Source organism: Copadichromis virginalis, linkage group LG22 (assembly GCF_057382275.1).
Source record: "Copadichromis virginalis isolate Kocher_CV1m ecotype Utaka linkage group LG22, C_Virginalis_male_GT1.1, whole genome shotgun sequence".
NCBI classification, from domain to species: Eukaryota; Metazoa; Chordata; class Actinopteri; order Cichliformes; family Cichlidae; genus Copadichromis; species Copadichromis virginalis.
Window position 1 is genome coordinate 15839299 of NC_140638.1, and position 27463 is coordinate 15866761.

General features: G+C 40.5%; 1 protein-coding gene across 1 annotated transcript in view; it reads left to right on the plus strand.

The window, feature by feature from the left end:
* The window catches only part of csmd3b (CUB and Sushi multiple domains 3b), a 324793-nt gene that overhangs the window by 193901 nt on the left and 103429 nt on the right, over positions 1–27463 (plus strand). The window contains exons 10-17 of the mRNA XM_085446982.1: positions 615–718; positions 1642–1754; positions 18531–18713; positions 19016–19342; positions 21705–21899; positions 24205–24343; positions 24738–24925; positions 25865–26053. Of these exons, the coding sequence (XP_085303108.1) occupies positions 615–718; positions 1642–1754; positions 18531–18713; positions 19016–19342; positions 21705–21899; positions 24205–24343; positions 24738–24925; positions 25865–26053 (1438 nt within the window). The remainder of the gene's footprint in view (positions 1–614; positions 719–1641; positions 1755–18530; positions 18714–19015; positions 19343–21704; positions 21900–24204; positions 24344–24737; positions 24926–25864; positions 26054–27463) is intronic.

Here is a 27463-nt window from a genome sequence, read left to right on the forward strand (position 1 = left end):
GAGTTTTGAGCTGTGTGCTGGTACTCACTGCTTCAAGTGTACAGCAGAGGTGTTACTTGCAGTCTTCCCTCCTCATTGTGCGATACTGAATGAAATCATGCCTCTTTGTGTGATGCATGAATGAATTCTAATGATTCATGTACAGTATGCTCAGGTATAACTCAGAGACTGAGATGACTTTAATGTCATCACAGGTAAAAGTCTTAACATGACAAGATACAATATGTAACCTTTTGCAACATGATTGAGCTCACGCTAGTTTTAGGACTACAAGAGTGTAGATTACATTTTTTAATGCAATTATAACCAGATCAAGATCAAATCCACCATTTTCAAAATGATTGTGGAATTTTTTGAGCCAAAGGTTTTTCTGGTATAAAACTGAAATTTTAGGAAACACAGCTCAGTGCGATGACCTCCAAACTGGAATCAATAACCACGTTCCTTACTGGGTGCTGAGATTTCTGAACTTTGCTTCTTTTTCTTCTTCTTATTGTTGATTGAGTAGCCCTGATTTTAAAAAATAAAGTTATATATTACTGCTTGACTTGTGTTGGAATAATAACTCACATGAATGTGAATATGCTTGTTTTTTTCATGCATGTCAACTTTAGGTCATCCAGATCAACTTTGAAGAGTTTGACTTAGAGATTGCCTATGATACGCTAACTATTGGAGATGGAGGGGAGGTAGGAGATCCTACGACTATTCTACAGGTGTAAGTATTATACTATAAACTGACATACTTTTGCACTTGCTTTCGACATATCCAGAGATCAGTGTATATTACAGTACTTTTTTGTAATTTTAAGTGAACAGTGGTCGTCCAGGCTTTCTGAAGCTATCCCTGAAGAAATTACATGAAAGCTTGGCTAAGACAGTTCAGGCTTTGCTGAGCAATAAAGTTGCTCATGCCAAATATTTGCTTTCTGTTTGTACCTTGTGTACTGCATTCCCATGTATGTTTGCACATGTTTCAATAAATCACTGCACCTAGTTCCCATTTTACTAGCTAAAGATAAAACATCTTTGAAATCTTTCTACAATATATCTATATTATAAGTAAATGTCACTGATATGTAGCGATACAGAGACCAGCTGTGCAGATAAGCAGCAGTGCTCTATGAGAATAATCAATGAGAAAGGTACTTTTTGTCTTTTGCTTTGTCATTTTTTATTCTGGGCTTGATGCAAAGCGTCAGCGTCCACCTAACTCAGAAAGGTCTATCTCTTTGGCATAAAATAATTTGATTATATAACAGAAATCAGCATTATCTACCACTGTTCTTGAATTTGTAAAATGTAGTGCCCACAAAGATAACAGTGCCAGACCTTTTACAAAGTGGGTGATTATGGTTCACTTTGTAGATGGTCACTGTTAGCTTTTGATTATAAACAGGACTGGCACTCTGACAAAAGGTTGCATAGCATCAGAGTACTCAAAGCAATTTGCCATACTCAGGCAGGATTCTGCAAAACCAAAGCAAAGCACTGAGCTCCAGTGCAGTATGTTCCAGCAATTTGTTCAGAGAATCACTTGAGAATTTGATTATAGCTATGATTGCAATGATGAAAATGATACTTTTTTATAGTAGTAATTATGGTGACAGTGATTTAATAGCAGTGCGTTTTGTGCTCCAGCCTATCAGGTAGCTTTGTTCCTGACCTGATAGTCAGCATGACTCACCAGATGTGGCTCCACCTACAGTCAGATGAGAGTGTCGGCTCTATCGGCTTTAAAATCAACTATAAAGGTAAGTAATGAGCATGTGTTTGTTTTTGTAGGAGAGAAAAAGAGAAGGAAATTGTGTGAATTAGATGCCTTTAAATAACTTGTGAAGACATTTTCAAACTTGTCAGACTATGTGTTTGTATACCAAGGATGAGATGGCAAAAAACCCCTCAGTTTTTACCGATTTATTTTATATTGGTAATGTTGAGCACACCTGCTCCACATCAAACAGTAAAACACAGGGTGGCACCCTCTTTAATCACATGTTGTTGGTCACATTAAAAAAATATGAAGATGATATCAAGTTGATAAACTAGTAACCATTATAAATCTGTGGGTTGTACATTTTGCCCTGGCATTGCTCTTTTTATGGCTCAATAGCATTTTGCATTGGATATGTTGCATGTAACACAGTGTGACTTTGCAAGTAATTTTGATATCTCATCACTTGCATCGACTCTATTACTGTTAGATTACCTGTCTATATCTGTCTGATTCTACTTATTTGATATACACATCTAATGTACTTGGATTTTGTTCTTATAGGTTTCCACTTAATTTTAAATGCATTTTATTTTTGCTTTTCTAGGCACTAACTAACGGTTCTTATGTGTCTTATGTGTTCAATCTTGACTTGTATGACTGAACAAAGGAATAACAGTTTATTTTGCAATTGAAATTTAAATTCATTGGCAATAAATCCTAGAATTTCTCACTCATTCAGTACACCCAGGGGTTTTACTGCTCAGCAGCTTGTGTTTTGATAAGCTAACAAATACCTAATGAGGGGATCTTAAATCAGTCGACAGATGACTTGTGTATTTGTGGATGGCTTCAAAAGTAGTCTGAGTGCGTCTTAGCTCTCAACATTATCATCCAAGTTTTGAGGGTATTATAGTCTGAGGATGATCCTGATGCTTCAAACATCCCGGGATGATATCAGGTTAGATTTCTGTGGGAGTTTTGTCTTCATTTTTCACTACGCTGTGCAGTGGAAATTTTATTTCTGTCAAAATTCCAAAAAAGTTGAAAAGTTTGGCTTCTTGAGATGTCTCATTGTTAATCCCTTTAAGCGATGACTTATCTTGATCAAACAGAACATCTTTGTAGATGCATTGGTCTGCTTTAAAAATAAATGCTTGTCTAGCAACGCATGACCTTGTTCTTAATATCAGTTAGGAACAAAGTGTTTTTCTGTTCTGTCGAATCAGCTCCTGCCAAACTAAAAATATTAACCTTTCCAAAGTTTCCTGTGTGATGGATGTAGTTTTCATTTGATCACAGTACATGAAACATAGAGAGGGGAGCTTTGCTGCAGAAATGAACTTTGTGTACCTCATTTAGGTGTCATCATCTGCGGATTTATTGTCATAATGAGGTCACAGTGCTGAGTCTGGTAATGCAGCAAGTTCCAAAAGGGGTGTGACAATGACACTTGTTTTGATATATCTCTGCCCTTTATGCTCCTTGAGTTCCATTGTGAAGTTCAAATGATATACTGAAAACACAGTGATTAAAAAGACATAACATCAAAATGATTAAAATAGAAAATAATGAAATACTGCAGATCTGTCTTTCTTAAAGTAACTCTGCAAATAACAAATGTATTGGTGGCAATTTTTTAAGCAAATAATACAATGCGCAGGTAATATTAAAAAGTTTAAAAACTAACTTGAAATCATATCACCTTTATGAAGGACATAAGGTTCCTGTCTCAATGATAATTGTGCATATGCCCATTAATTTCTCCTGAGTGATTTCACCATAGAGATCAATAGAAAAGCTAATGGAGAGAGCCACCATCTAAATGCACCCATGCTTATAATATTGCTTCATTGCATTGGCATGAGAGCTGGATTTTCTTTCTTAATCTGTACCCAGTAGTACACAGCAAGATTATTCTGCACAATACGTGGAAGACCAATGCAGTGTTGTTAGAGCGTATTCACTGTCAAAAGCCATGCATTTGTATTTTGATGTTATCAGGTTTTGTTATTTTGTGTCACAATGACCTTATCACAGCTATGTTGGCTTTTATGTTCTTTGAAAAGCAATAAGAGACTGTGTGCGCTGTGGGGACCATACCACCCGGTGTAAGGTTTATGACACTGCTACTCCAATTAAAATTCCTCATAATTATCAAAATCATTTTTATGTTTCTGTATTGGCTAATTCACCAGTGTGCACAAGCTCTTTAATCAAGGTAGTATTTTTAATGCTAAAATATAATTAATGCTGTTATCCATCAAGTTTAAAATTTACTGTTTTATTAAAAAGCTGAAAAAAAAAAGAAAAATGAAGCTCGTTATTATTTTTTTGATTGAGATGCCAAATTACAGTTATTTACTTGCAGTCCTTAACACAAAAATTGGTTTTAGTGGTTGAGTGTTATGCTTGATTAATTTCGGACTTCTCATTGAAGTCCAGTGTGTGAGCTCAAATTTGGGTATAAAACACAAATTCAGTTTGTTATATGCCTAATAAATGATATAATTTTTAGTTTGAAGGATTTTTCTTTAAATATTTGAGGGTTTTTTTCTTTTTTTCTTTTTTTTTTTGGGGGGGGGGGTCTTTGTTAAACTATGTTAGCTATTTAGTCACTTTGTTTGCTTACCAGGGAGTGATGCCAAGTTTACTTTTTATAGTTCAGCTTAAAAAAATAGCATAAATGTACAATTTAAGGAATCCTCAGCATATTATGTAAGAAAGGACTGCTTGCTGCTCAACATCTACTGTACTGTTATTAGACTTTTAAGTGTGCCCCCTTTAATTACATCTACATCATACTTATGTAAATGTGTTTGACATTCTTAGATTGTCAAAACCTACAAAAAAGTACTTTAAATATTACTTTTTTTTCTTTCTTTTTTTTGCTCAAACCCCCAAACCATGAAAAGCGCCAATTCTCAGTACAAGATAAATGTGTTTGTCTCAGAGTGCCGGCTCCATCACCCACAAGATTTAATATAAAGGTGGGTACTTGCCTGAGATGTAAAAAAAAAAGAAAAAAAAAGGGGCACACTGTGTGTGTGTTTGTAGAGTACATAGACATATCCCGTAGACCTTGGCTATGAAATATAAACATTATCAGTAACTCCAGCCTTTCTGTAAAGCCACACTAACAATGCGTGTATGTGGGTTTCTGTTAGTGTGTGTGTGTGTGTGTCAGACAGGTCCTCCATCAGTAAGCCAACGAAGCTCTACCAGCAAGTCACTCACCCCTCTCGCTCCTCACATTCTCCCTCTCTTCCCCTTTTCCCTCTGTCTCATTTTTCCTTATTAGCCATCTATCTATCCACCATCCTCTCATTCCCTTCTTTTTGAAATCACAACATTTTCTCTGTCAGTTGTTCTCTAATGCACTGTTGTTTAGTTTCCCTGCTTCTCCTCCTTTCTGCTCTTTTTGCTTCTCCCATTTCCTGTATCAGACACCCCTTCTCTGCTCTGTTGTCTGTCAAATGACCAGCCCTGCATCTTTTTTTCTTTTGCACTCATTCCCTCCCTGTCTATCTCTGTGTTTCTGCTTTTCTCTTTCTCGTGGTCTCTGCCTGTGTCCCTCTCTTTTTCTTGTCACCATTCATCTATTATTAAAGCCAAGGTCACCGACCTGGGAACACTTTGACTCCACTCCTACTGCAGAGCATACAAATCACACACACGTACAAACTCACACACACAGCTGAGTTCCCATCACTTCACACCACTATTGGACGTTGTATTTACTTACATAAACCCCTGGAGACTGACACTAACCATTACTCCAGTTTACTATACTCTAACCTTAAACCAAGTGTTCAACCTAAAATTTTATGATTTACCTAACCTCACCTTGCTTTTTGCGAGTCCCTGCAGCATGACAGTGAGAACGCAGTTATGTCCCCCACATTTAGAAGTTAAGCCTGACTTTACACCAGTCTTTCAGTCAATTATAAACTATGGCATGTCACAGCTATTGATTTAAGGCAGCATTGCGACATTATCGACATTGTTCACATTAACGTTTCAATGAGTTCCTGTCTGCTCTGTGGATATATACATTTATCATGAGCTTATGCTGTGTATCTGTCTTCACAGTCCATAATGAGGTGTCAGTGAGGGTTAATAATAATAGTAATAATGCATTTAATTTGAGGGCGCCTTTCAGAAACCCAAGGTCACCTTACAAAAAACAAAATAAATAAAAGGAACAGGAGTCATAAACTACATAAAATAAGTTAAAATTACAAAACAGAGCTTGACAACCGATAAAATCAGCATTAAAGCGAATAAGCCAGTTTAAACAGATGTGTTTTGAGCTGTGTCTTAAATACGGAAAGGGAGTCAGATTTTCTTAGTGCAGGAGGAAGAGAGCTCCAGAGCCGAGGAGCAGAGCGACTGAAAGCTCTGTTCCCCATAGTAATAAGGTGTGAGGACGGAACAGTAAGATGAATAGCAGCTGATGATCTGAGAGGGCGGGAAACAGTGGTGATATGGAGCAGGTCACACAAATATGAAGGATCAGATTTATGGATACACTTGTATGTTAGAAGTAAGATTTTAAAATTTATCCTGGCTTCTATGGACAACCAGTGAAGCTGCTGAAGAACTGGGGTAATATGAGCTCTTAACAGAGTGCAAGTTATGACCCGAGCTGCAGAATTTTGAAGAAGTTGGAGTTTATGAAGGGACCTTTTAGGGAGACCAAATAGGAGGGAATTACCGGTACAGTAATCAATACGGGACGTAATAAGACTATGGACAAGGATGGCAGCAGCATGGGGAGTAAGTAAGGGACAGAGTCGGTTAATATTACGTAAGTGGAAGTAAGCAGACCGGGTTATGTAATTAATGTGAGACTGGAATGAAAGAGTATTATCAAGTATGACACCCAAACTCTTAACATGTTAATGGAAAAACTGTGGGATTTGGTTAAGATAGATGGTGTACCAACAAGTGAAACTTCAGTTTTACTTACTGTTAAGTTTGAGAAAATTGGAGGAGAACCAGGATCTAATTTCAACAAGACAGTTTGAGAGGGAGGTAGGTGAGAGGGATGAATTGGGTTTAGAAGAAAGGTAGAGCTGGGTGTCATCGGCATAACAGTGAAAATTGGGTTGAGGATATAATGTATTGGCATATTTATGTATTTGTTTCAGTAGGGCAATTGATACACAGTCATGGTAAAAAGAAAGCACACAGTGTTAAGTTCCCACCCCGGCATTTCATCCATGTTGCGATCTGGACGCTAACTGAGCCATTGCAATGTATTGATTCTTTTCATTTTCAGTTATGCTGTAGATTTGGTGCTGTGCTTGGGATCATTGTGTTGTTCATAACCTGGTTTTGGCAGAGCTTTAGCTGTCAGATAGATGGTCTCACGTTTAACTCTTGATAATTTGGTATACCAAGGAATTTGTGCTCAATGATTGCAAGGTCCTCAAGTCCTGTGGCTGCAAAACAAGCTGAAATCATCACCCCTACACCGCGGTGCTTGACAGTTGATGAGGAGTTTGTGCTGATATGCTGTGTGCAACTTTGCAAACCTAAGCGGTGCTGCCGTTTTCTTTCTAGAGAAAGGCTTTCTAACTTCCAAACAAGCCATATTTGTTCAGTCTTTTTCTTTCTTTTTTTTTTTCTTTTTTTTTTTCTTTTTTTTTTTTTTTTTTTGGCCTGTCCCGTTTGGCTCTTTTGCCCTCAGAATTGTTGTCTAAAGGCAAAGAAAGATGCCCAACGGATTTACTTTACCAAATTGACCATCCCAGCCTTGCCGTAATGGTCCATTTGATTCACCTTTTATTGTTTATTTTATTTTCACTTACTGAATACGGGACAGACTTGACTGGGGGAAAGAAGGGGAGAAAGAAAGAGGGAAAGAGAAACAGCTGAGAAGAGGGACGGGGGAGAAGGGCAAAAGACAAAAACCAACAGAACGGGCAGAGAAAAAAAAATGCATATATCAATCACCTGGGTCACCTGCTGAGAAAGAAAAAAGAAAGCAAGCAGAAGAGAACAAGAGTAATAGAATAAACAACATCACAATGATATATGGGAATATGACAGTAAATACTAAATGTTAAACATTATTGTGCAGCACATAAGATCAACAGAACACAGTGTGCTTTGAGGTAGGAGCCAAAAAGGGTGTAGTTTGTGGGTGTGATCACCCGTGTGTACACCTGTGAGCATGGACGCGCTTGTTTTTTGTTTTTTTTAAAAGGTTCCTTCATGTAATAATCTGCTAGAGGGTGTGGGGGGGCCACAGCCCCGTCCTCCAGGGCGTGAAGCAGGTGTGGAGGAGATCAAAACTCCAGACATCCAGAGGCCCGCAGAACACAAGAGACCAAGGAAGACCAACAGAGGGGCAGCTGCGCCACTGTCCCGGAAAGAGCTGAGGAGAGTCCCAGATGAGGGCTCACTCAGCAGCCGCGGAGCAGAAGCCAGGGGGAGTTGCAGTGACGCGCCCGTGAGCTCCGCCGGCAGCCAGCTGCACCTGAGTGACCGAGCCCCAGGCCGAGAGGCCGGGGGCACCCCACCTCTGAAGTGGCCCGAGCGAGCCCCAGGCTCCAGGCCCCGATAAGCGGCCGCCAAGGAGTGAGCCGGTGTGTACCTGGACGCCCATCCCCGGACACAAAGAACCACCAACGCACCGATGTCTGAGGGAGTCCGCCACTGGCAGGGGAAGTGGTGGTAGGGGGAGATAGGCCTCCAAACCTTGGAGGGCCTGAGATGTCCCCAGAGAGGTGGCGCCTGACACCCAACCTGACATATAGACACAGACATACAGGCACACACAGATACAAACATCCATTCCCACCCTCATGCTCTCATATGCACTTACTCCACACTCAACCAACGTGGAGACAGACATAAAAAGACGTTGTACACACGATCACACTCCCCAAGCGTACTCTACAAACCGGGTCTAGGTGCCCCCGCCCCTGGAGGGGGGAACTGCACCCAGACCCAGGTGGTGTTTCCCTTTTCCCTGCGGTGGGGGGAGGCAGACCGCCCCGACTCCGCAGCAGCAGGAAGGCTCCACACTCCAGACCGCAGTCGGACGGCCAACTCCTCCTCCTAGCCCCCCTGCTCCAGCAGGTCGCAGAGAACGGGGGTGAGAGAAGACTCCGAACCTCCCTCCACCCGCTCATTGTAATGTTGATGCATGTGTGTTTTAAGGTGCATTTAAAACCCAGGAGGGCTTGGAGCTACCTGCCAGAGAGCAGCAGGTAAGCGCATGGTCCCTCCTGCTAGCCCTCAATGTCTATGTGTATTTAAAATTGAGAGGTGGGCAACGATGCCAGGGGTGGGGTGTACACCCTGATGGTACTTTGGACTCCGTGTATCGTGCCCACCCCCAAGATCCTATATGTATGTGTAATGAGAGTGTGAGTAATGTGAATGTCTAAGTTGTGGGATAAAATTGAGGCAGAGGCAGCCAGAAGGGGACGGGGGGGGGGGGGGGGGGTAGCCTCCTCTGCACCCTGGTGACATACCCCTACTCCAAGGCCCTGCATGTGTGGGTGGTTGTGGTGGAGCAGGAAGAGGGAGGCAGCTGGAGATGGGGAGGGAAGGAAGGGAGGGGCAAGTGACCCCTCCCTGGGGCCAGCTCCCCCGCTGACCCCAGTAGGCACCCCCACACTCCGCGACCCGCCAGGGCAAGGGGGCCCAGGCCCATCCAGACCGGGGCCCAGTGCAGCAGCGCCGCCCGGCCCCACAGAGCCCGGGACAGTCCACCCAACCCCACCACAGAGAAAACTGCACCCACCCCACCATCCACTCATCTTCCAGACTACATAAGACAATAAACACCCAGGCTGAGATCTTCCTCCACCTCTCCTGTATCTCCCCCTCCTGCAGAGGGAGCTCCTGAGGAGAGGAAAGCTCCTGCAAGATGTGACAATCTCCCCCACCAGTTGAAGAGCCCCCCAGGTGGCTCGATGCACCGGCGGCACCCTGCTCCAGGGCCGGGCCCCCATGCACCCACCCGCCCACAACCCCGGCAACACACCAACCAGGACCCAAGCCCCCGAGGCCCGGTCCGGGTCCCAGCCCAGAGACGGAGCGCCCCCAGAACCTCACGCCCATCCCGGACCCACCCAGGGGCAGCCAGGCTACCAGGTCAGTAACCCACGTCCGTCAGCACAGACCCTCCCCTAGCCCCGCTGCACGCAGCCGCGAGGAAACAGTCACCTGAGAGCCAACAGAGCCCCTAACCGGACATGACCGCTACCCCGGGTTGAGCTCCCCAAGGAAGATGCCTCCGGGGAACCCCCCGACGCCCTAAGCCTGTCCCTACCCCCACACCAATCACAACAGTGAAGGCGGGACCAAACTATGACCCCCCCCACCCCCACTAGGTGATGGAGCTGATCAGAGGAGCCCAGAGCAATTGATCTGATGTGGTGGCAGAGGCTGTATCAAGACTAATGTAGTCTAATAGATAATTTCTATATTGGTTAGAATTAAGATTATTTTTATTTTTCCAGTTCATGAGGACTGTTTTCTTGGCTATGCATAGGGCAGTGAAAACCATATGGGCTATATTCTTTTCTGAAGTGACATTATCTAAGCTGCCCAACAAACACACTAAGGGGGAAGTTGGAATGTTACATTTCAGACACTTCGATAAGTCTTCACATATCTCGCGTCAAAACTTCTGAACTGGTGGACAGAACCAAAGAGCGTGGATATAATTGTCCGGTGAATTGGTTTGGCAGTGTGAGCAGTTGTTGGTAGACGTAAAGCCCATCTTGAACATCCGATGACCTGTATAGTGTACTCTATGTAATATTTTGTATTGAATTAATTGAAGACTGGGATTTCTAATTAGATGAAAGGTTTTTAAGCAAATCTGAGACCAGAAGTTTAGGTCTAAGTTAACTGATAAATCCGCTTCCCATTTTGCAATAGGAAGTGATATTGATTCATCTGTTTTAGAAAGCATTCTGTATATTTTGGATAGTAATTTGGGGGGTTTAAGAGTAAGAAATTGAACCACACTTGGTGGTGTTTGTAGTTCAACTTGACCAGGTTTAAATTTCTTTTTTACTATGGATTTAATTTGTTGATATTCTAAAAATCTTTTCTTGTTGATCCCATATTGTGTAACTAGTCCGTCAAATGAAATAAATTCTGTTCCTTCTAGTATATGTTCTAAATATTTGATTCCTTTATCACTCCAATCTCAAAAGTTTATCATATTATTGTTTTGTAATATGTCAGGGTTGTTCCAGATAGGTGTACGTTTGCATGGGATTAATGAAGACGCCGTCAATTTTAGAAACTCCCACCATGCTGTCAGAGAAGAGCTGATGTTGATGCTTTTAAAGCATTCATGTCGTTGGATGTTTGAGCTGATAAATGGTAGGTCTGAGATCTCTAGATTATTGCAGAGTGCTTGTTCTACATCTAGCCAAGGTTCATCTAAGAGGGTGTGTTCAGTCTTTTTCTAATTGTTCTCTCACGAACTTTAAGATTTACCATCCTAGGCCTGTAAAGTCTATGCTTTACATTTTTGGCAATTTCTCTGAGCGCTGCACAATCTGACCTTGGGGTGAATTTGCTGGGACAGTCACTACCAAGAAGATTGGCAGTTATCTGCAATGTTTTCTACTTCTCAGTAATCTTTCTCATTGTGGAATGATAGACTTCAAATCATTTGGAAATGCCCTCATAACCCTTCCTAGTTTGATTGGCAGAAAAAGTTGCTTCTGAAAGATCAATGTGCCTCAAACATTCCTCATTTTGGACTATTTCATGCTCCCAATTTTGTGGGAACAGTTGGCCCTTTTTCTCTTGCAACATGATTGTATCAGTGCAAAAAGCAAGGTCCATAAAGACATGGATGAGTGAGTTTGGTGTGGAAGAACTTGACTGGCTTGTACAGAGTCCTGACCTCAACATGACAGAACATCTTTTGATGAATTAGAGCACAGATTGCAAGCCAGGCCTTTTGCCAACATCAGTGTCTAGCCTCAGTAATACACCTTTGGAAAAATGGTCAAAAGTTCCCATAAATACAGTCCTACACCTTGTGAAAATCCATGAGTTGAAGATGTTATACCTGCAAAGGGTGGGACAATCACATTAAACCTTAAACTCTATGGATTAAAAATTGAATGTCACTGAAGTTCATTACTTTCGGCAGTGTTGATGAGTTTCTTCTTTTTGGTGGATAAGACTGATGAATAAATCATATTGTTTCAACTGTCTGACTAATATTGAAAATATGAATATGTGTTTTTTTCCAAATAGAATTACCACAACACAGAAGAAAAAAACTGTACTGAATTATCTTCTTGGCTTCATGAGATGGAAAATAAATATTATAGTGCAAATTTGCAAAAAAAAACAGCATGTGCATCAAAATAAACTATTTCCAGCTGTGCAATATGAGTCCTAACCATACCAGAAATGACACAGAAAGTCATAAAGTCAAACATAACTTTTAAAAACACCAGTACAGGCTCATAAGGCCCTGATGGTAAAAAACTACATTTCTGCAAAATGACGTCACTTCCGGCTTCGGCGGGTCATGGTGGACATGCGATAGTTCGGGCTGATGGACATAGGAAGTGTTACGAACAGCTGATCGGATCGGCAAAGCGTGTTTCTGGAATATTATGTTTTTGTTGCTGCAAGTGCTTTTTATGCAATTTTTGCAAAGCCATATGTGGAAGGAAACTGTGACCTAGGACAAGCTGATGGCATAAGATGTAAGTGCAACTCCTCTGGTTTCATATGCAAAGAAAATTATTGCGCTAGCTTACGTGGTTGCAGTGCTACTGGATTTAAAAATAGTTACGCAAAACGGAGCGTGCCCGCTCCGACCGGCTTTGGCTGCAAAGCCTTTTAAGATTCTTTGTATGACAGCAGAGGGGCTTCACCATTCAAGCGTCACCACCACTTCATCTTAGTTTTGAGCTTTTAAGTACTGAATGAGATTTGAGAGTACCAGCATTGCTTTCTATAATTTAAACCCACCAGATGCCAATTGGATTGATGCAGCAGTCAACACTCCACACAGAGGATACCCTCTGGTCCGCTTTGGAGTACTCGCTGATTCTTACCATTTGAAAAAAGGTATTGGCTCTTGCTTGCCTTCAACTCACTAATTGAGTGTTTTGATAAGGAATGTGACTATTAAATTGATTACCAGGTGTGTTATGCCTTTGTAATCACCAGTATTCACTTCTAACAATGAATTCTGAGCCAGGAAAACTCTGATTTGGACTGTGTATTAATTTTGAGCAAGTAATCTGTATTACCAGTTTTGTGTCCATAAACACAGTACAGAAATCTGTGTGTATGGATTTTTTTAAATGTATGGTGACCTTAAAAGAACAAAAAGTGCAAATATTTGAATCATTTTTCATACAAACACATCTGAATGGTGATTTTGAGAATTAGTTTCCAGCGATGAGTCATCCCCCCCCAGCTCCAGCTTTTTTAAATGCATCATTCTCGCATTATCCCATCATCCTGTGTTATATAATACCGATCTAGCAGACTTGAGAAGTGCAGCATAAACATCAAGTGCCTGCTTCGTGGCCAGCTGAAAAAAAGGGTGAAATGGTGTTAGTCATGACAAATGTTTTGTTTTTTTTCTCTACTGTAGTTAGGTGTTGCCAGGTTTATCGCAGTGCGCTATTAGCTTATCTGCTAATACTGCACAGGAAAGACTAAAAACATCAACGCTGATATTCCCATACTTGACTTTGAGTGTACAGGCTGCTGTTTTTCTGCTCTATTCTGCCTTAAACACAATCTCATCACTGAGCCATAATGTCAGCCGTTACTTTTGAGGTTTTTATTTTAGCTTTTTCATCTGCTCTTTATGGTTTTTAATATGTGATGTGCTTTATTGGAGGGAAGGATGTCAAGGTGGATTTTTATGGCACAATGACCCTTGATTCGTCGGATCCTTAATGTATGTGTGTGCTGAGAGAGACAGAGAGACAGCAATGTATGGCTGTCAGTGATGAATTCATCTCTGTCTGTCTTTGTGCTTCCATGCATTTTTAAGTGTGACAGCAGGTTTGTCTAATACACTACTCTTTACCTCTATCTAGAATACATTTCCTGTGTTAACCCTGCCATGCTTTGCCAAGTCCTCTTCATCTTTTTCTCTTCAGCTTGAAGCAGTCTGGGTTTTTTTTTTTCTGTGCAACCTGGATAGATGCATGAGAACTGTTTATGGACTAATCAGATTGCACAGTTATTCTAAATGGAGAGTGAGAAAGAGGGAGGTACTTTGCAACGATGCCTGACAGATAAACCGAATTATCTTATGGATATTGTTTACTGGTGGACACAGTATTTCCAAGAATAACAAAAGCTACACTGGATCTTGCAGAGCCTGTTGTATTTCAATTCCACTGTACATAGTTCAGGTATTGAGAAGGACCCTCTTGATCATACCGGATGAAACAGCATTCATTAGAGCGGCAGAGGGACCATAAAATACAAATTCATGAAATATTTATTTGCAACATAACCAGAAACGTGGTTCAATTTTACAGTCAGTAAGCTGAGTATTGGAGTAGTGAGTCAAAGCTAGATGCATTTTTTACTTTTTTCTTTTTTTGTAAGCGTATGCATTCCCGAGGTAACTCGTGAAGGGCAGGGCTTACCTAATCACGACTCTGTAAAGCGTATTTCATTTTCTATTCATGAATTATTGACTCATGTAATCTTCAGTCCAGGCAGTGGCATTGAAATGCTACATATGCTGATCATTCCATCCAAATTTACAAGGCATTTAATTGTTTCTCACATTAAGACTTAATAAATTATATATATTTCAAATTAGGCATGGCATTGGGTAACTGAGCAGGCACAATGAGCGAAGAGTTGTTTTGCTCGATGGTGGTTTCAGATGTCAGTTTCCCTGTCCACAGGATTCTCTAAATGCTAAGTTAGAATAAACAGACACAGACTGATTTCGCAATGTTTACTTACAAGATGTAATTTTGGCCCTCGCTGGTCATGAAGTAACTGATTGAGGAGGAGCTCCAGATGGTTTTTAGAGCTCATTAAGCTCTTTGCTTTTACTTTAAACAGAAGCGAGATTTAGAAAACGGTGCTTTATAGACTCGGCAGCCTTGGTTTGCACTTCTGGTTTGATTTGATACTGTGTACTTGACGGCTGTTGCGCGTTCACTTTTATTTTATTATTATTTATTCATTTATTATTATTATTTATTATTTTGCTGTTCAGATTTGTTCTTTTAGACTTTGTGGGATGATGTTTCCAGATGGAGAGAAGTAACCAAACATCTCTAAAGCATTATTGACAAAAATGCCTCTGCAATATGTGCAACATGTCTCGTTCAGTGGTCTGTATTTTTTTTTTCTACATAGATGATTGCAGGAGTCTTTCTGAAGCTCACTGATGATCATTACAAGGTCATGAGGCAGGATGTGGGTGGGTTGCCGAGGCGTTTTTACAGCGGGCTGAAGTGATACATTTCTGCACCATAATGTGTTAAGATCAAAGAATGCACCCCAGTTGTTATTTGTCATCCTGAAGTCCAATTTAGTGAGATTTACTGGTATTTGAAAGTTACACAATTGAATAGGAAACATTTTGTGCACGTTGTGTAAGAAGCGCTGACATAGATTGTGTGTTTTAATGAGAACAGAAAATTGATGTCTTTCTTATACACATCTCCCATCAAATCAATCCTCAAAAGCTCCTCGGTGGCCTGGTTTGGAACCTGAGAGAGGCGGAAAAGAATGTCAGTATTGTGAGTGTAATAAATGAGATCATTTTTATTCAACAGAGCATCCTCGCTGATGTCTACAGTGTGAACAAGTCAATTTGAGCCACTCCCTTTAGGTCACAGAATCAGACAAGTACACGCTAATTAGACGGGCTGAATTTCTCATTTCTTCTTCACATTGCAAACCTGTTTGAGAGTACTAATAGACTTTCCATTCAATACCTCTCTTTTCCGTTGCTATAAAAGCTGCCTTGGATTATTATTTGTTGTGGTTTAATGGGTTTAATGCTCTTATTTTATGACCTCTGTTATAGCAGAACAGCGGCAGCCTCCAGTTGAAAGAAACAGTTTGCAGAGATTAGATTATGCATATGATACATTACGCATTCATTCACCATTAGCAACAAAGCCTTAAAGCACATTTTACAGTTGTCACAAAAGAGAAACAGCCAATAAAGTTTTTCCCTCAGTCTCATTATCCCTTCCAAAATCTATTAGCTTATTCTTTCAGATATGGAATAGGTAGTGTATTTTGCACACTACCCTTTTATGTGTGCCTGTGTGTCTGTACGTGCCTGTATTTACCAAAGAAGATGGAAACCACCTGCTTAATACTGTGTAGGTCATACTTGTCACACCAAAATGACTCTGACCCACAAGGTCATGGATACAGGACCTCTAGGGATGGGACTCGTGTTCTTACAGAACCTGAGTAACACCTATGGATCTTTTTTATGGTGTTTTGCTGGCTGCAGGCATGTGTTTAGATGGGAGTTACTTGTACAGTTAACATCAACCTACAGTAAATGCCTGGACGAAAGGTTTGATCTGTGTTATTCACTCTTTTTTGCCACTGGTTTTATTGTTGTACCTCATCAGGGTATGTATTTTTGTGGACAATATGGTGTGAATTGGAATTTAGCTAAATGTGCAATCCAGACATAATGTAGAAGTTACATATTCACTCACACTCTTAGATACTATCTGAGAAGTCTAATCCCCTTTGTGAATCTGTCAGCCTTGTTGTTACAAGCACAATATGATTGTGTGTGTGTGTGTGTATCGGTGTGTATGATGCAAAGGAAGACACTGACTGCATATGGGGGATTGGGTTTGTTTAAGTCTCTGTGTGTTGCATGCATGTACTGTACTGTGTGCGTGTGTGTGTGTGTGTGTGTGTGTGTGTGTGTGTGTGTGTGTGCGTGCATGTGAGGAAGAAAAGCAGTAGCAATACAGGAATGTTCCGACAGCGTGCCGCTTTCTCTCCAAAGTAATTTGTTCTCAATTCCTTCGCTAGGTGTCTTTGCGTGTGTGTGTGTGTGTGTGTGTGTGTGTGTGTGTGTGTGTGTGTTCACGTGCAAGCAAGTGTGTTAGGCAGGCTGTGATTGGTTGAGTCTGTGGGTCTCATAAAGACGATGTCATGATGGAAATTAATGCAATACATCACAAGCACGCACACCGAGACACACATTCGCAGCAACAGTGAAACACACAGAAATGCGCACACACTCAAAAAGACACACACCTTTGCTTCGTGCCATGGGCCACTCCTGTAAATAATGCTGAAAACAGGAAAGCAGAGCAGGGGATTAAAGGAGAGGAAGGCTGGGAAAATAGAAAGTATGTTTCCTGATATCCCGTATACAACATATTATAAAGAGTTATGGTGACACAGTGGAGCCGTTATGTAGAATCAGAAGAAGGATCTGTCCAACCTTATGGTCAGAGTCAATGTTAAAAAAAAGATGTGTCATGAATACTTGCAAACTCAGGGGAAGGAGGAAACAGAAAGAGAGGGATACAAAATCTGCTCCAGGCTACATGAACTGAGAAGCAGACGCATTTCAGAAATTCGCCTGACTCAGCGAAACAAGAGCCAATCACCTTCGAGTAAGACTAGATTCAGTTGGCAGTGTGTTTCTGTTCAAAATGGATGATGAGCTCTTGTAGCATGACATAGTGTTGCACAACACAGTAAGATAACCACGGAGGATTTGAGACTGATAGCACTGCATGGTTGCACAAATGTTGTTAAGGCCAGACTCTGGGAAGAAACACTCGGTGTGCTGACTGTCAAAAACAGTTAATTTATAATTTAGCTTAAGTGACAAAACTGAAGTAACAGGTGTAAAGCTGAGTTGCAGATATAAGGTCTAAAGTTTACAGTGTCTTGTCACCCTTGAGTTTCTTCATAACACCAAAAACTACTTCAAAAGTACCGTCCACGTGACCCAAGGTGTCCTCTACTGCAGCGGTCCCTAACCTTTTTTGTGCCACGGACCGGTTTATGTCCGACAATATTTTCACGGACCGGCCTTTAAGGTGTCGCGGATAAATACAACAAAATAAAACCAATGCCAAAAAAGATGATTTATTCATAGCACATTGGAAAAAACCCAGGGAAACTGAGTTAACAATAAAAACGATTTAAAAATAACAATAAAACCCCCGAAAACCATAAATTTCACGCCCAAGCCTCACCTCTCACAGCCCAGTACCAAACGACTCACAGATCAGTACTGGTCCGTGGCCCAGAGGTTGGGGACCGCTGCTCTACTGCTGTCAGATTGTACAGTCATGGGTTACAGGCAAGATCTTGTAAAAAAAACAAATGATGATAGAAGTATTACAAAAGTGATATGTAAATAATGCAAATAAGAATCAAGTAATGATTGTAAACAAGTAGCTAGTTTCACTAAATTTTCCCAACACTTTGACCAAGTTTGGCAACCTCTGTGACTGCAGTACTCACAAATTGTCTCAGTAAAGTTGTTTTCTATTGCTGGGCTGTATGTAGTGAGCACTTTATGTCAGTCCCAGCTCTTTCTTCAGTTTTCCTTTGGTATGTGCTACTCTTTTTCTTCTTTTCATGCTGAATGATCAAATTACTTTATGTTTCATCTACTTGGCAGCTGGATTTTTTTTTGCCATTTTTCATGTTATCTTTTTATGGGTTGTTTTTTCACAGTGACTGAAGTGTATAGCATATGATCGTAACGGTTTAGGTTAGGATTCCTGTCAACATGGACTGTTTATAGCTGTCTTTGGGGACCATGCTGCTGTTCATGTCTTCTTTTGAATCTGTGTCATTCCAGAAATAGACAAAGAGAGTTGTGGAGACCCTGGAACTCCTCTCTATGGAATAAGAGAAGGTGACAACTTTTCAAATGGAGGAATCCTGAGATTTGAATGCCAGTTTGGGTTTGAGCTGATTGGAGAAAAAACGATCTCCTGCCAAGACAACAATCAGTGGTCTGCAAATATCCCTATATGCATATGTAAGTGTTAGAATTATTTGTAATTGATTTTCAGGTATATGACAGCATTGGATTGAACTAAAAAAATGTGGCATGTGCACTGCTGTGATGTTGATAAATTTCATTGTGACCTGTCACTGAGGCGACAGTACAGAGTTTATTATGGCCTGGGGCGCATGATGACCGATGACGCTGTGGAGATGAATATTTAACAGAAAATTTCTCTCCCTGTATGCCTTTCCCCTCCCTCATATGCTTTCTGAAAATTGTCTGTCTCTCTGTCTGTTACTGTCTGTGATTTTGTACTTCTCTTCCTCCCACAGTCCCCTGCATGTCCAACTTCACTGCTCCCTCAGGAACCGTCCTCTCACCGGATTACCCAGAAGGCTATGGGAACAACATGAACTGTGTTTGGCTCATCCAATCAGATCCGGGCTCCAGAATACACTTGGCATTTAATGACTTTGACCTTGAGGCACCTTATGATTCCCTAACAGTGAAAGATGGCGAGACAAATGATGCCACGGTCATTGGGAGGTTCTCTGGAGCTGAGAGTCCCTCCCATCTGACGTCTAATACCAACACACTGAGGCTGGAGTTTCAGGCTGATCACTCTATGTCAGGAAGAGGATTTAATATCACATACAGTAGTATGTATTCCATCCTCTTTCTTTGGCCTAAATCTAGGCAAATGAGCAACTTTGTTTTCTCTGCTAAAAATAGAATTATCATAAAATGCTTCACATGAACGAAATCCAAGTTAAGCTTGAAATCTGAAATTTAATTTATAGTCATATTTTTTTTCATTTGCAAAGGTCAAACCCCAGAAACACAGAAATAAAGGCACTGTTAATTTTGAAGCAATATAGTGCTATATATATATATATATATATATATGATTACACTTTACACAGTACTCTGCAGAACTCTTGGGCCATCACTCATTTCATTATATTTTGCTTCCAAGGAGTCAGACTTTCTTGTAAAGTGATCTTTAAAGTGATCTTGAGCATTAGTTCTCCAGGCTTTCTGAAGGTCTTTCAAGGTTTTCCTTTGGACAATAGGCTGTGTTTCTTTCATTCATTTTCACTCCTATCCTTGTACTTGGCCATTATCAGAGGAAAGTTACTCGAGACTGACCGATAAATAATTCAAGCATAAAAAAGCACTAACTCAAATGATGAACCGACGTAACGCAAACCTCATGGTTTGGGGCTTCATTTCATCCAGTGATGTTGGGGATCTTATCAAAATTATTGGTATTATGAATGCAGAAAAGCACCATCACTATTCAGTACCATCTGGAAATGATCTGAACACCTGTAACAGCTTCATTTTTCACCATGACAGTGGTCCCAAATACAATCCCAATGCAGTAAAATAATACCTGGAAAAAAGAGACAGTGGAACTCTATCAGTCATGGATCAGCCTCCCCAGAGACCTGACCTAAAAATTGTTGAAGCATTGTGGCATCATCTTGACAGAGAACAGAACAAAAAGCAGCCAACATCCAAAGAAGAGCCTTAAATGTCCTTCAAGAAGCCTAGAAAACTAGTTTGCTTACTTGTGTTGGTGACCATACCAAATTTTGACTTCCAGGCCCATTAGGATTGTACAAACAAGTGTGGTTTTGCTTTATATGCTTCATTTGGATGTATGTTTGCACTTTACAGTAAATCGCTATACATATTCCCTATTTTCCTAGCAACGTAAATGAGGGGTGGCTCAAGACATCTGCAAAGAGCTCCATGTAAATCTTGGCATAACTTCTAACCAAGATGTTGAAAACCATGTAGTAAATATTTCAGTTTGATTTAGATAAAGCTCTTTTAATTCACTCCCAACTAGAAGTTTCAGTAGCGCTGAAGACAACGGGTTATAGAAGAGAGGTCCTGTGATTATTATAGCAGCTAAGAATAGAGGTGTAGGTTGCAGAACAAAGTACTTGCAAAGGCAAGAGAAGCTTTAAAGGAACATTTTTGGGCAATTTTTTGCTTGTTTGTTGTCAAACGTAGACTCAGATGACAAGATGGATACCATTTTCATCTCTGTGCGTCCAGTACATAGAGAGGTCCAGGATGTATTTAGACTTGAAACAAGAGGAAACAGTCAGCCTATTTCCGTCAAAAGTGAAAAAAAATTAATCCTCCAAAAATTCATAAATGGTCTTTTTTTAAACATCATATCGTGACTCTTTAACCTGCATTAGAATAGACATTAGAATTTTACCCGCAGTTAGAAGCTCCGTCTCCCTTACATTGTTGTCATCTGTGCAAATCTTTGGAGCTGATCAAAATCTATGTGATGCGTTGTTGACTAGCTTATAAGACATCAGGATACAGCATGTACACCAAAAAAGATCTTGCCCCCGCTTGCAGTCTTTGAGCTAATTTAGGCAAAACACGTCTGGATCCCGGGCAACAGAAATGGAAATTGATATTGATCTTTGCATCAGGCTGGGTTTGACGGCAAACATATCTGCCAAAGTGTTCTGTCCACGAGTTTTCTCACACTCTATTTGCGATATCATCTCACATCATTTTGTGTATATGACTTTATTTTTTTTTCTATGACTGCATCTTTAATTCTTTATCAACTAAAAACACCAAGCTGCTTCAACTGGCAAAACATGAGCATTCATAGGCTGGACTTTGCCTTTTATCAGGAGCAGATGCATATAAAGCATCAAGCAAACATACTGTATTATGAGCAATGATCATATGTGCAAACAACATGACGGGAGCATAAAACAGACAAAAGAAATTTTAGATATTATGCTGGCAAGGACCGAACAGCAGAAGACTTCAAGTAGCAGCATATAGATCTGCATCATCACTTCTGAAATATTTCATCAAAATGATGAGCAAAATAGCCTGTGAATGGCTGTAAAGTATAGGTCTCATATTCTTTAATAACATTTCTCGTGTGTGTGTCTGTCTCTCTATGTGAAGCGCTAGTCTCCAATATCTCCCTCATCATATCTGTGTCTCCTTGTAACTTTTTTACCACAGCATTTGGCCATAATGAGTGCCCAGACCCTGGCATTCCCATCAACGCTCGCCGCTTTGGAGATAGCTTCCAGCTTGGCAGCTCCATCTCTGTGGTTTGTGAGGACGGTTTTATCAAAACCCAAGGAACTGAGACCATCTCCTGTCAGTTAGAAAGAGGAAAAGTCATGTGGAGTGGGCCTATTCCTAAATGTGAAGGTAAATATTGGCTGGATTGCTGCTTAAACTATTAACTAGGGAACAATATGCTATCCAAGATCTCATCATTAATGCTGTAAAAACTCTGTGGAGGCAGAAATTATATCCTGTCAGTTCAACAGAAGGAAAAATATGGAGGTGGCCAGTTAACCTAAACACCCAGGGAAATAACTGTTAATAAACTGCTGCCACACAAATAGCTAATAGCTTACCAACATTCTGTCTGTAGAAGTACTTGGCAATTTAAAATTCTCTCTGTGTGGAAGGAGTGCAGCAGACATGACCGGCAGCTAAAAGTGAAAGTAAAGACACTGGACACTATGTGAATGTGTTAAACAGAACTGTGACTTCTTTAAATGTCAATTAAAGTCGCGGCGCAGAACTTTGCCTGAAGTTATTTATATTATTCGATTATATTATTACCTTAAAGTAAAGTCGCATAAGTTCAGAGTGTAATCAACAGCTTCTGTAAAAGTTGTTGAGTACAGAAAAGTAAAATGCGAAGTTGACCTGTGATTCTCAAACGGAATGAAGAGATGTTCGCTAGAGCACAAGTGCTTTTGAGATTGCTCCAGTGGTAAATATAATTAGCTCAAGATATTTTCAACACAGCTATTGGTGACAGAGCCTTTGATAGTACAAAGAAGGGTTGTGTTAATTATGCTCCAGGTCATTTAAAGTCCCAAGATCCATTGTATCTAATGTGTGTCTATAACCACTTGGATAGAAAATCCACTTACTTGTATTCAGGAGGTACAGACTAGAACAAATTGACTTGAGACACTTAGTTAAAGTTTAAATAAACTTGGAAAAAAAGAGTGCAGCAGAATGGCTCTAGGCTAATACTACATTGTAATAACTGTTGAGTGATTGTTCATGTTCCTTTTAAGTGTTCGTGTATAGTTACATAATATGAATAATTTATGTTAGCCTTGCATCATGTACTGTAGACATATTTCTGAGCACACAATTTATCTTTATTTTTATTAAATATTCAAAGCTGTGGGTTGCTTCATCAGAATCTCTGTCAAGGGCAAGAATCTGAATCTGTTGCATGTTTTTGGAGTATTTAAATGGTAATTAAACCTACAGTATGCTATGTATATGCTATTTGGCCAAAGCATCAAATACCCGTGTCTAGTGTGGAAAATGTTAATCGCACTGACAAGTTAACTTATATGCATAAAACTGTTCTCTTCTCTTTCCCTCATTTTCAATAAATATTTTAGCAGATTTTTCATTTTTCGGCTTGCTGTCAGCCAAAAGCCAACAGTGTTAGTGTCCAGCTGGTGAACATAATAGAACTTTTTTGCAGCTCAAAGAAAAAAGAAGTGTGGAAATCGTGTTTCCTTTTGACCCAAGATTATGAAGTCCACAGAAGTCCACTGTCTTCAAAATAAATAGTAAAATTGAAGTTATGCTTTTGCACAACTCCAATGTAAAAAAGAAAAACGATAAAAATGTAAATATAAATATAAAAATACCTACTTATTAGTAGCAGGTGGGCCTGATTTGCTAAACTTGACTAAATATACAGTACTGTGCAACACTCACCCATCATTTATTAATTGAATCTTAAAAAAACCCCAAAAAAACCCAACAAAAGACAACACAACTGACCAGCACAAAATAGCATTTTGACATCAGCGAGATGATTCAAAAAGCACTATTAGCTAAAAACTTGGCATAGCATGGTGTACAGTCTGCCCTTAAAAAAACTGAGGAAACTGGACAAGTGGAGGACAAAAACTGAAGTGACTAAAAATGATCTACATTAGATGATTTAAAGTCATGTCCTGAAGAAATATGAAATAAAATCCAATAAAGACCTGAAACAGGACTTGAATGACGCATCAATATATCCAGAGGAGGTCAGATGAAAGTGTCACACCCACAGTGGAGGCTCTGTCGTGGTTTAGGGCTGCATTTTAGTATCAGTCATGTATTGGTCTCCCCAGAGCCTGGACCTCAACATTATTCAAGCAGTGTGGGGTTGAATGTCTACTTCTAAATGACCACTGTAAGAAATTACAATAAAGCTTGACTAAGTCAGTTCAGGTTGTGCTGATGAATGAAGATGATCAAATATTGACTTTCTACTTTATTAGAATTGTACACACTCTGTTTTTGCCTTATACACTGGACTTCTATCATTTACATGTTTCAGTGTATTACTGCAAGTGAGCAGCGACTCAAATCTTTTGCACAGTATTGTAATTTCTTTTGTTATACATTAATTTGTACTTTGACACATTGGGTGTCCTGTACTTCTTCTCTCACTTGCCTCTTTATTCTCCCCTCACAGCCCCATGTGGAGGCCACTATTCGGCTCCAAGTGGAGTGATATTATCTCCTGGGTGGCCTGGTTATTACAAAGACTCCCTTAACTGTGAGTGGGTGATTGAAGCAGAACCTGGACGTGCCATCAAAATCACATTTGACAGGTGGGTGGCATACAGTAACTCTTTGATTCTGAATATTAGAAAGAGCTTTGAACAAGCAAGAATGAAGATTTACAAGATTTAAAGTTTATGGACATTCGCCTACAATATCACATGACTCATAATTCTCTAGGCTGTAAATTTTTGACAAAGCTGTCTTTTGACTAGGAAGGCAGGCAATATTTTTGTTCAAATGATGTTTTCTCTGGGCTGTGAACTGCTGGTAGAGCCGAGACATAGACTGTTGTTTACGAATTGTAAAGTGTATTTATGGTGAAAAAATTGGCTCCAAAACCTGTAAATGATGTGAAACCTTTAAAGAACTTTTCATTATCTCATCAGTGTTTTTAAATCACAATCAGCTATAATATAATGTCCTGACATTTTATCTTCACAGGTTCCAGACAGAACTGGGTTATGACTTCTTGGAGATCCATGATGGTCCAAACCTCCTGTCTCCTCTGGTTGGCTCCTTCAATGGCACCCAAGTCCCCCAGTTCCTTTTCAGCAGCAGCAACTTTCTTTATCTGCTGTTTACCACTGATAACAGCCGGTCAAATGCTGGCTTCAGAATACTCTATGAAAGTAAGTTAGATGCATACACTATATATCTATGCACATATAGTATGTGCACATGTGCATATGCATTTATAGCTGCAAATTTTACACAAAAAAAATGAAAAATACACGTGCATTTAAAACTGATCCATTCATATGAAGATACTTTGTTAAATATATTTTACAGTATATTGTGTATTTTTAGACAAATTCTTAAAAGTATGCTTCTGACCACATTCACACTAGGTCTCCATGATCTCACAATATCACACTACTAAAAATTAGACATCATCCTCTGTTTGGTTCACACCAGCTGTAATGCATATGAGATATTAGACCACAAAGAAATTGAATTTGGGTGTTGCTGGCACTGGCATGAGCAGGGTATTCAAGCCACAGGCTCCCCAGTTCCTCCTGGAGGACTCCAAAGTGTTCCCAGGCCAGATGAGATATGTGCAGTCTCTCCACTGGGTTCAGAGTCTACCCCAGCGTCTCCTCCCAGTTGGGTGTGACCAGAAAATCTCCAAAGTAAGGTGCCCAGGCACCTGAACTGAATTTTTCAACAAAACATGAAAGCATTAATTGTTTGTACAGAAGATAGATATACTTTAAACTCTGAGTTAAAAGCAAGAAGACCCCAAACCACCCACCCATTCACCCCCTTGTTTTTCTTCCATTTACTCAGTACTAATGGCGTAGACCGCCAGCATCTTCAAACTCCACCTTCATTTTTATCTGAAGTGCATGTTCAATTTGACAGCAGATGGCATGTAAACACTTGAGAAGGTAAACAAAACCACTTCTGTTGTGGTTCTCACCTCAGTGGCTGTCACCAGGACTACCATGATGATAATCAAACAACAAACAGTCTACCTTGCACTGCATATTTTTGTATTTTTGTTTATCTAATGTAACATGTAATGTTCAAATGATTTTTGAATCAAACAAAGTGACTCTTTTTGTCAGGCGTCACAGTGGACAGCTACTCGTGTCTGGACCCCGGCATCCCTGTCAACGGTATTCGGTACGGACAGGATTTTTCCATCGGCTCCACGGTGTCGTTTGGTTGTGACTCTGGTTATAGACTCAGTCATGAGGAGCCGCTAGTGTGCGAGAAGAACCACTGGTGGAGCCACCCCTTACCTACATGTGATGGTAAATATTTCAAAAGAGCTTCTAATTCAGAACAGAGTGTACTGTGGAAAATGTTACACCTCATGCAAGTTTGTTAAATGTTCTTCTCCATTAGAGCAAAAGCTGATTCTCTGCTCACTCAGAAAAAGAAGATTGTTTCCTTTTATTTGGCATTGACGGTATTAGTATCTTATGTAGGAATGGGCAGCTATTCCCTGCTAGATACACTCACAGGATAAAATGATTTGCTTTGTTTTATTGTGCATTATTATTATAACAGCACTATATTTTACATCTAATTCAATAATAAGGTTCATTAAATAAAAGGGAAGCATTTGTCTTAATGCTGGACATAGTGTTATATAGACACTGGACAATATGCGCAGTCTGCTCTGTGGTAGCACATTCACAATGCAGCACAAGGTCAGCTTTGCTGCTGTCCTGGTAAGGATATTTTACAGTATAAGTATCCACTGCTCATGAATGATCAGACAGTCCACCGAAGTCATAATCACTTCTATAGACCAAAACATTTTTCAGACAAAAGCAGATTATCTGCCTTATCCATTACAAAAGACACAAAGTGGATGAGGTGTGTGTAAAAGGGGAGAAGTTGAGCCACCATCGCTGTTTGGGGAGCTGAGTCACACCACTGGTTGATCACATAGACACACACACACACACGCAGGAACAATTTGCAGTGAAGGCTGCTGTGGCTGATAGGAGATGATTTGAGGAGAAGATTAGAGATCTGTGGGCAAGTACTGTGCATGTGTTCGTGTCTGTGTGCGCACGCATGTGCACTGTGTACGTGCGTGTGCGCTTGTGTGTGTGCGCGCTTGTGTGTGTGCGGCGCTTTTATCCATGTGCCTCCTGTCACCTCCTCTCCTGCCTGAACCACGAACACAGGAATGTTTGAGGTAAGGTTGACGAGAGCCTGTGTTGGCTGTCACATCCTCTCTCTTCTCTCTCAAATGAATTGGGAGGGGTGAGGTTGGTGGGGGTTGGGGGTGGGGTTAGGTAGGGAGAGTAGGGAAACCTGTCTCTGTCTCTCCCTCTTTCTCAGTGACTGTCTCACTCTTTCTCGTATTCCGATGGTGGAGCAGGAGGGGTGGGTGAAGAGAAAGATGCAACACTGCTGCATCGGTTATGCGTTGGCTCGCTTGGTTCGGCTTATTGGCTCATTCACTTGTGAACCACATTTGAATTGCACTGTTCCTGGGACTGGCAGCAGTTTCCTCCTAGGAGGCAGTTTGAGCATACAAACATCAAGCAGGCTGCCTGGAATTTGCAGACTGAAAGCCGTTAGACGGTGTTTACACAATATGTGCCCATACAAGTGTACGAACTATTTGCTTCTGCGGTTGGTAAGAAATGGGATAGAGTGATGACTGACAACTAGTGCACATTAAATTCAAGCAAGACATCACC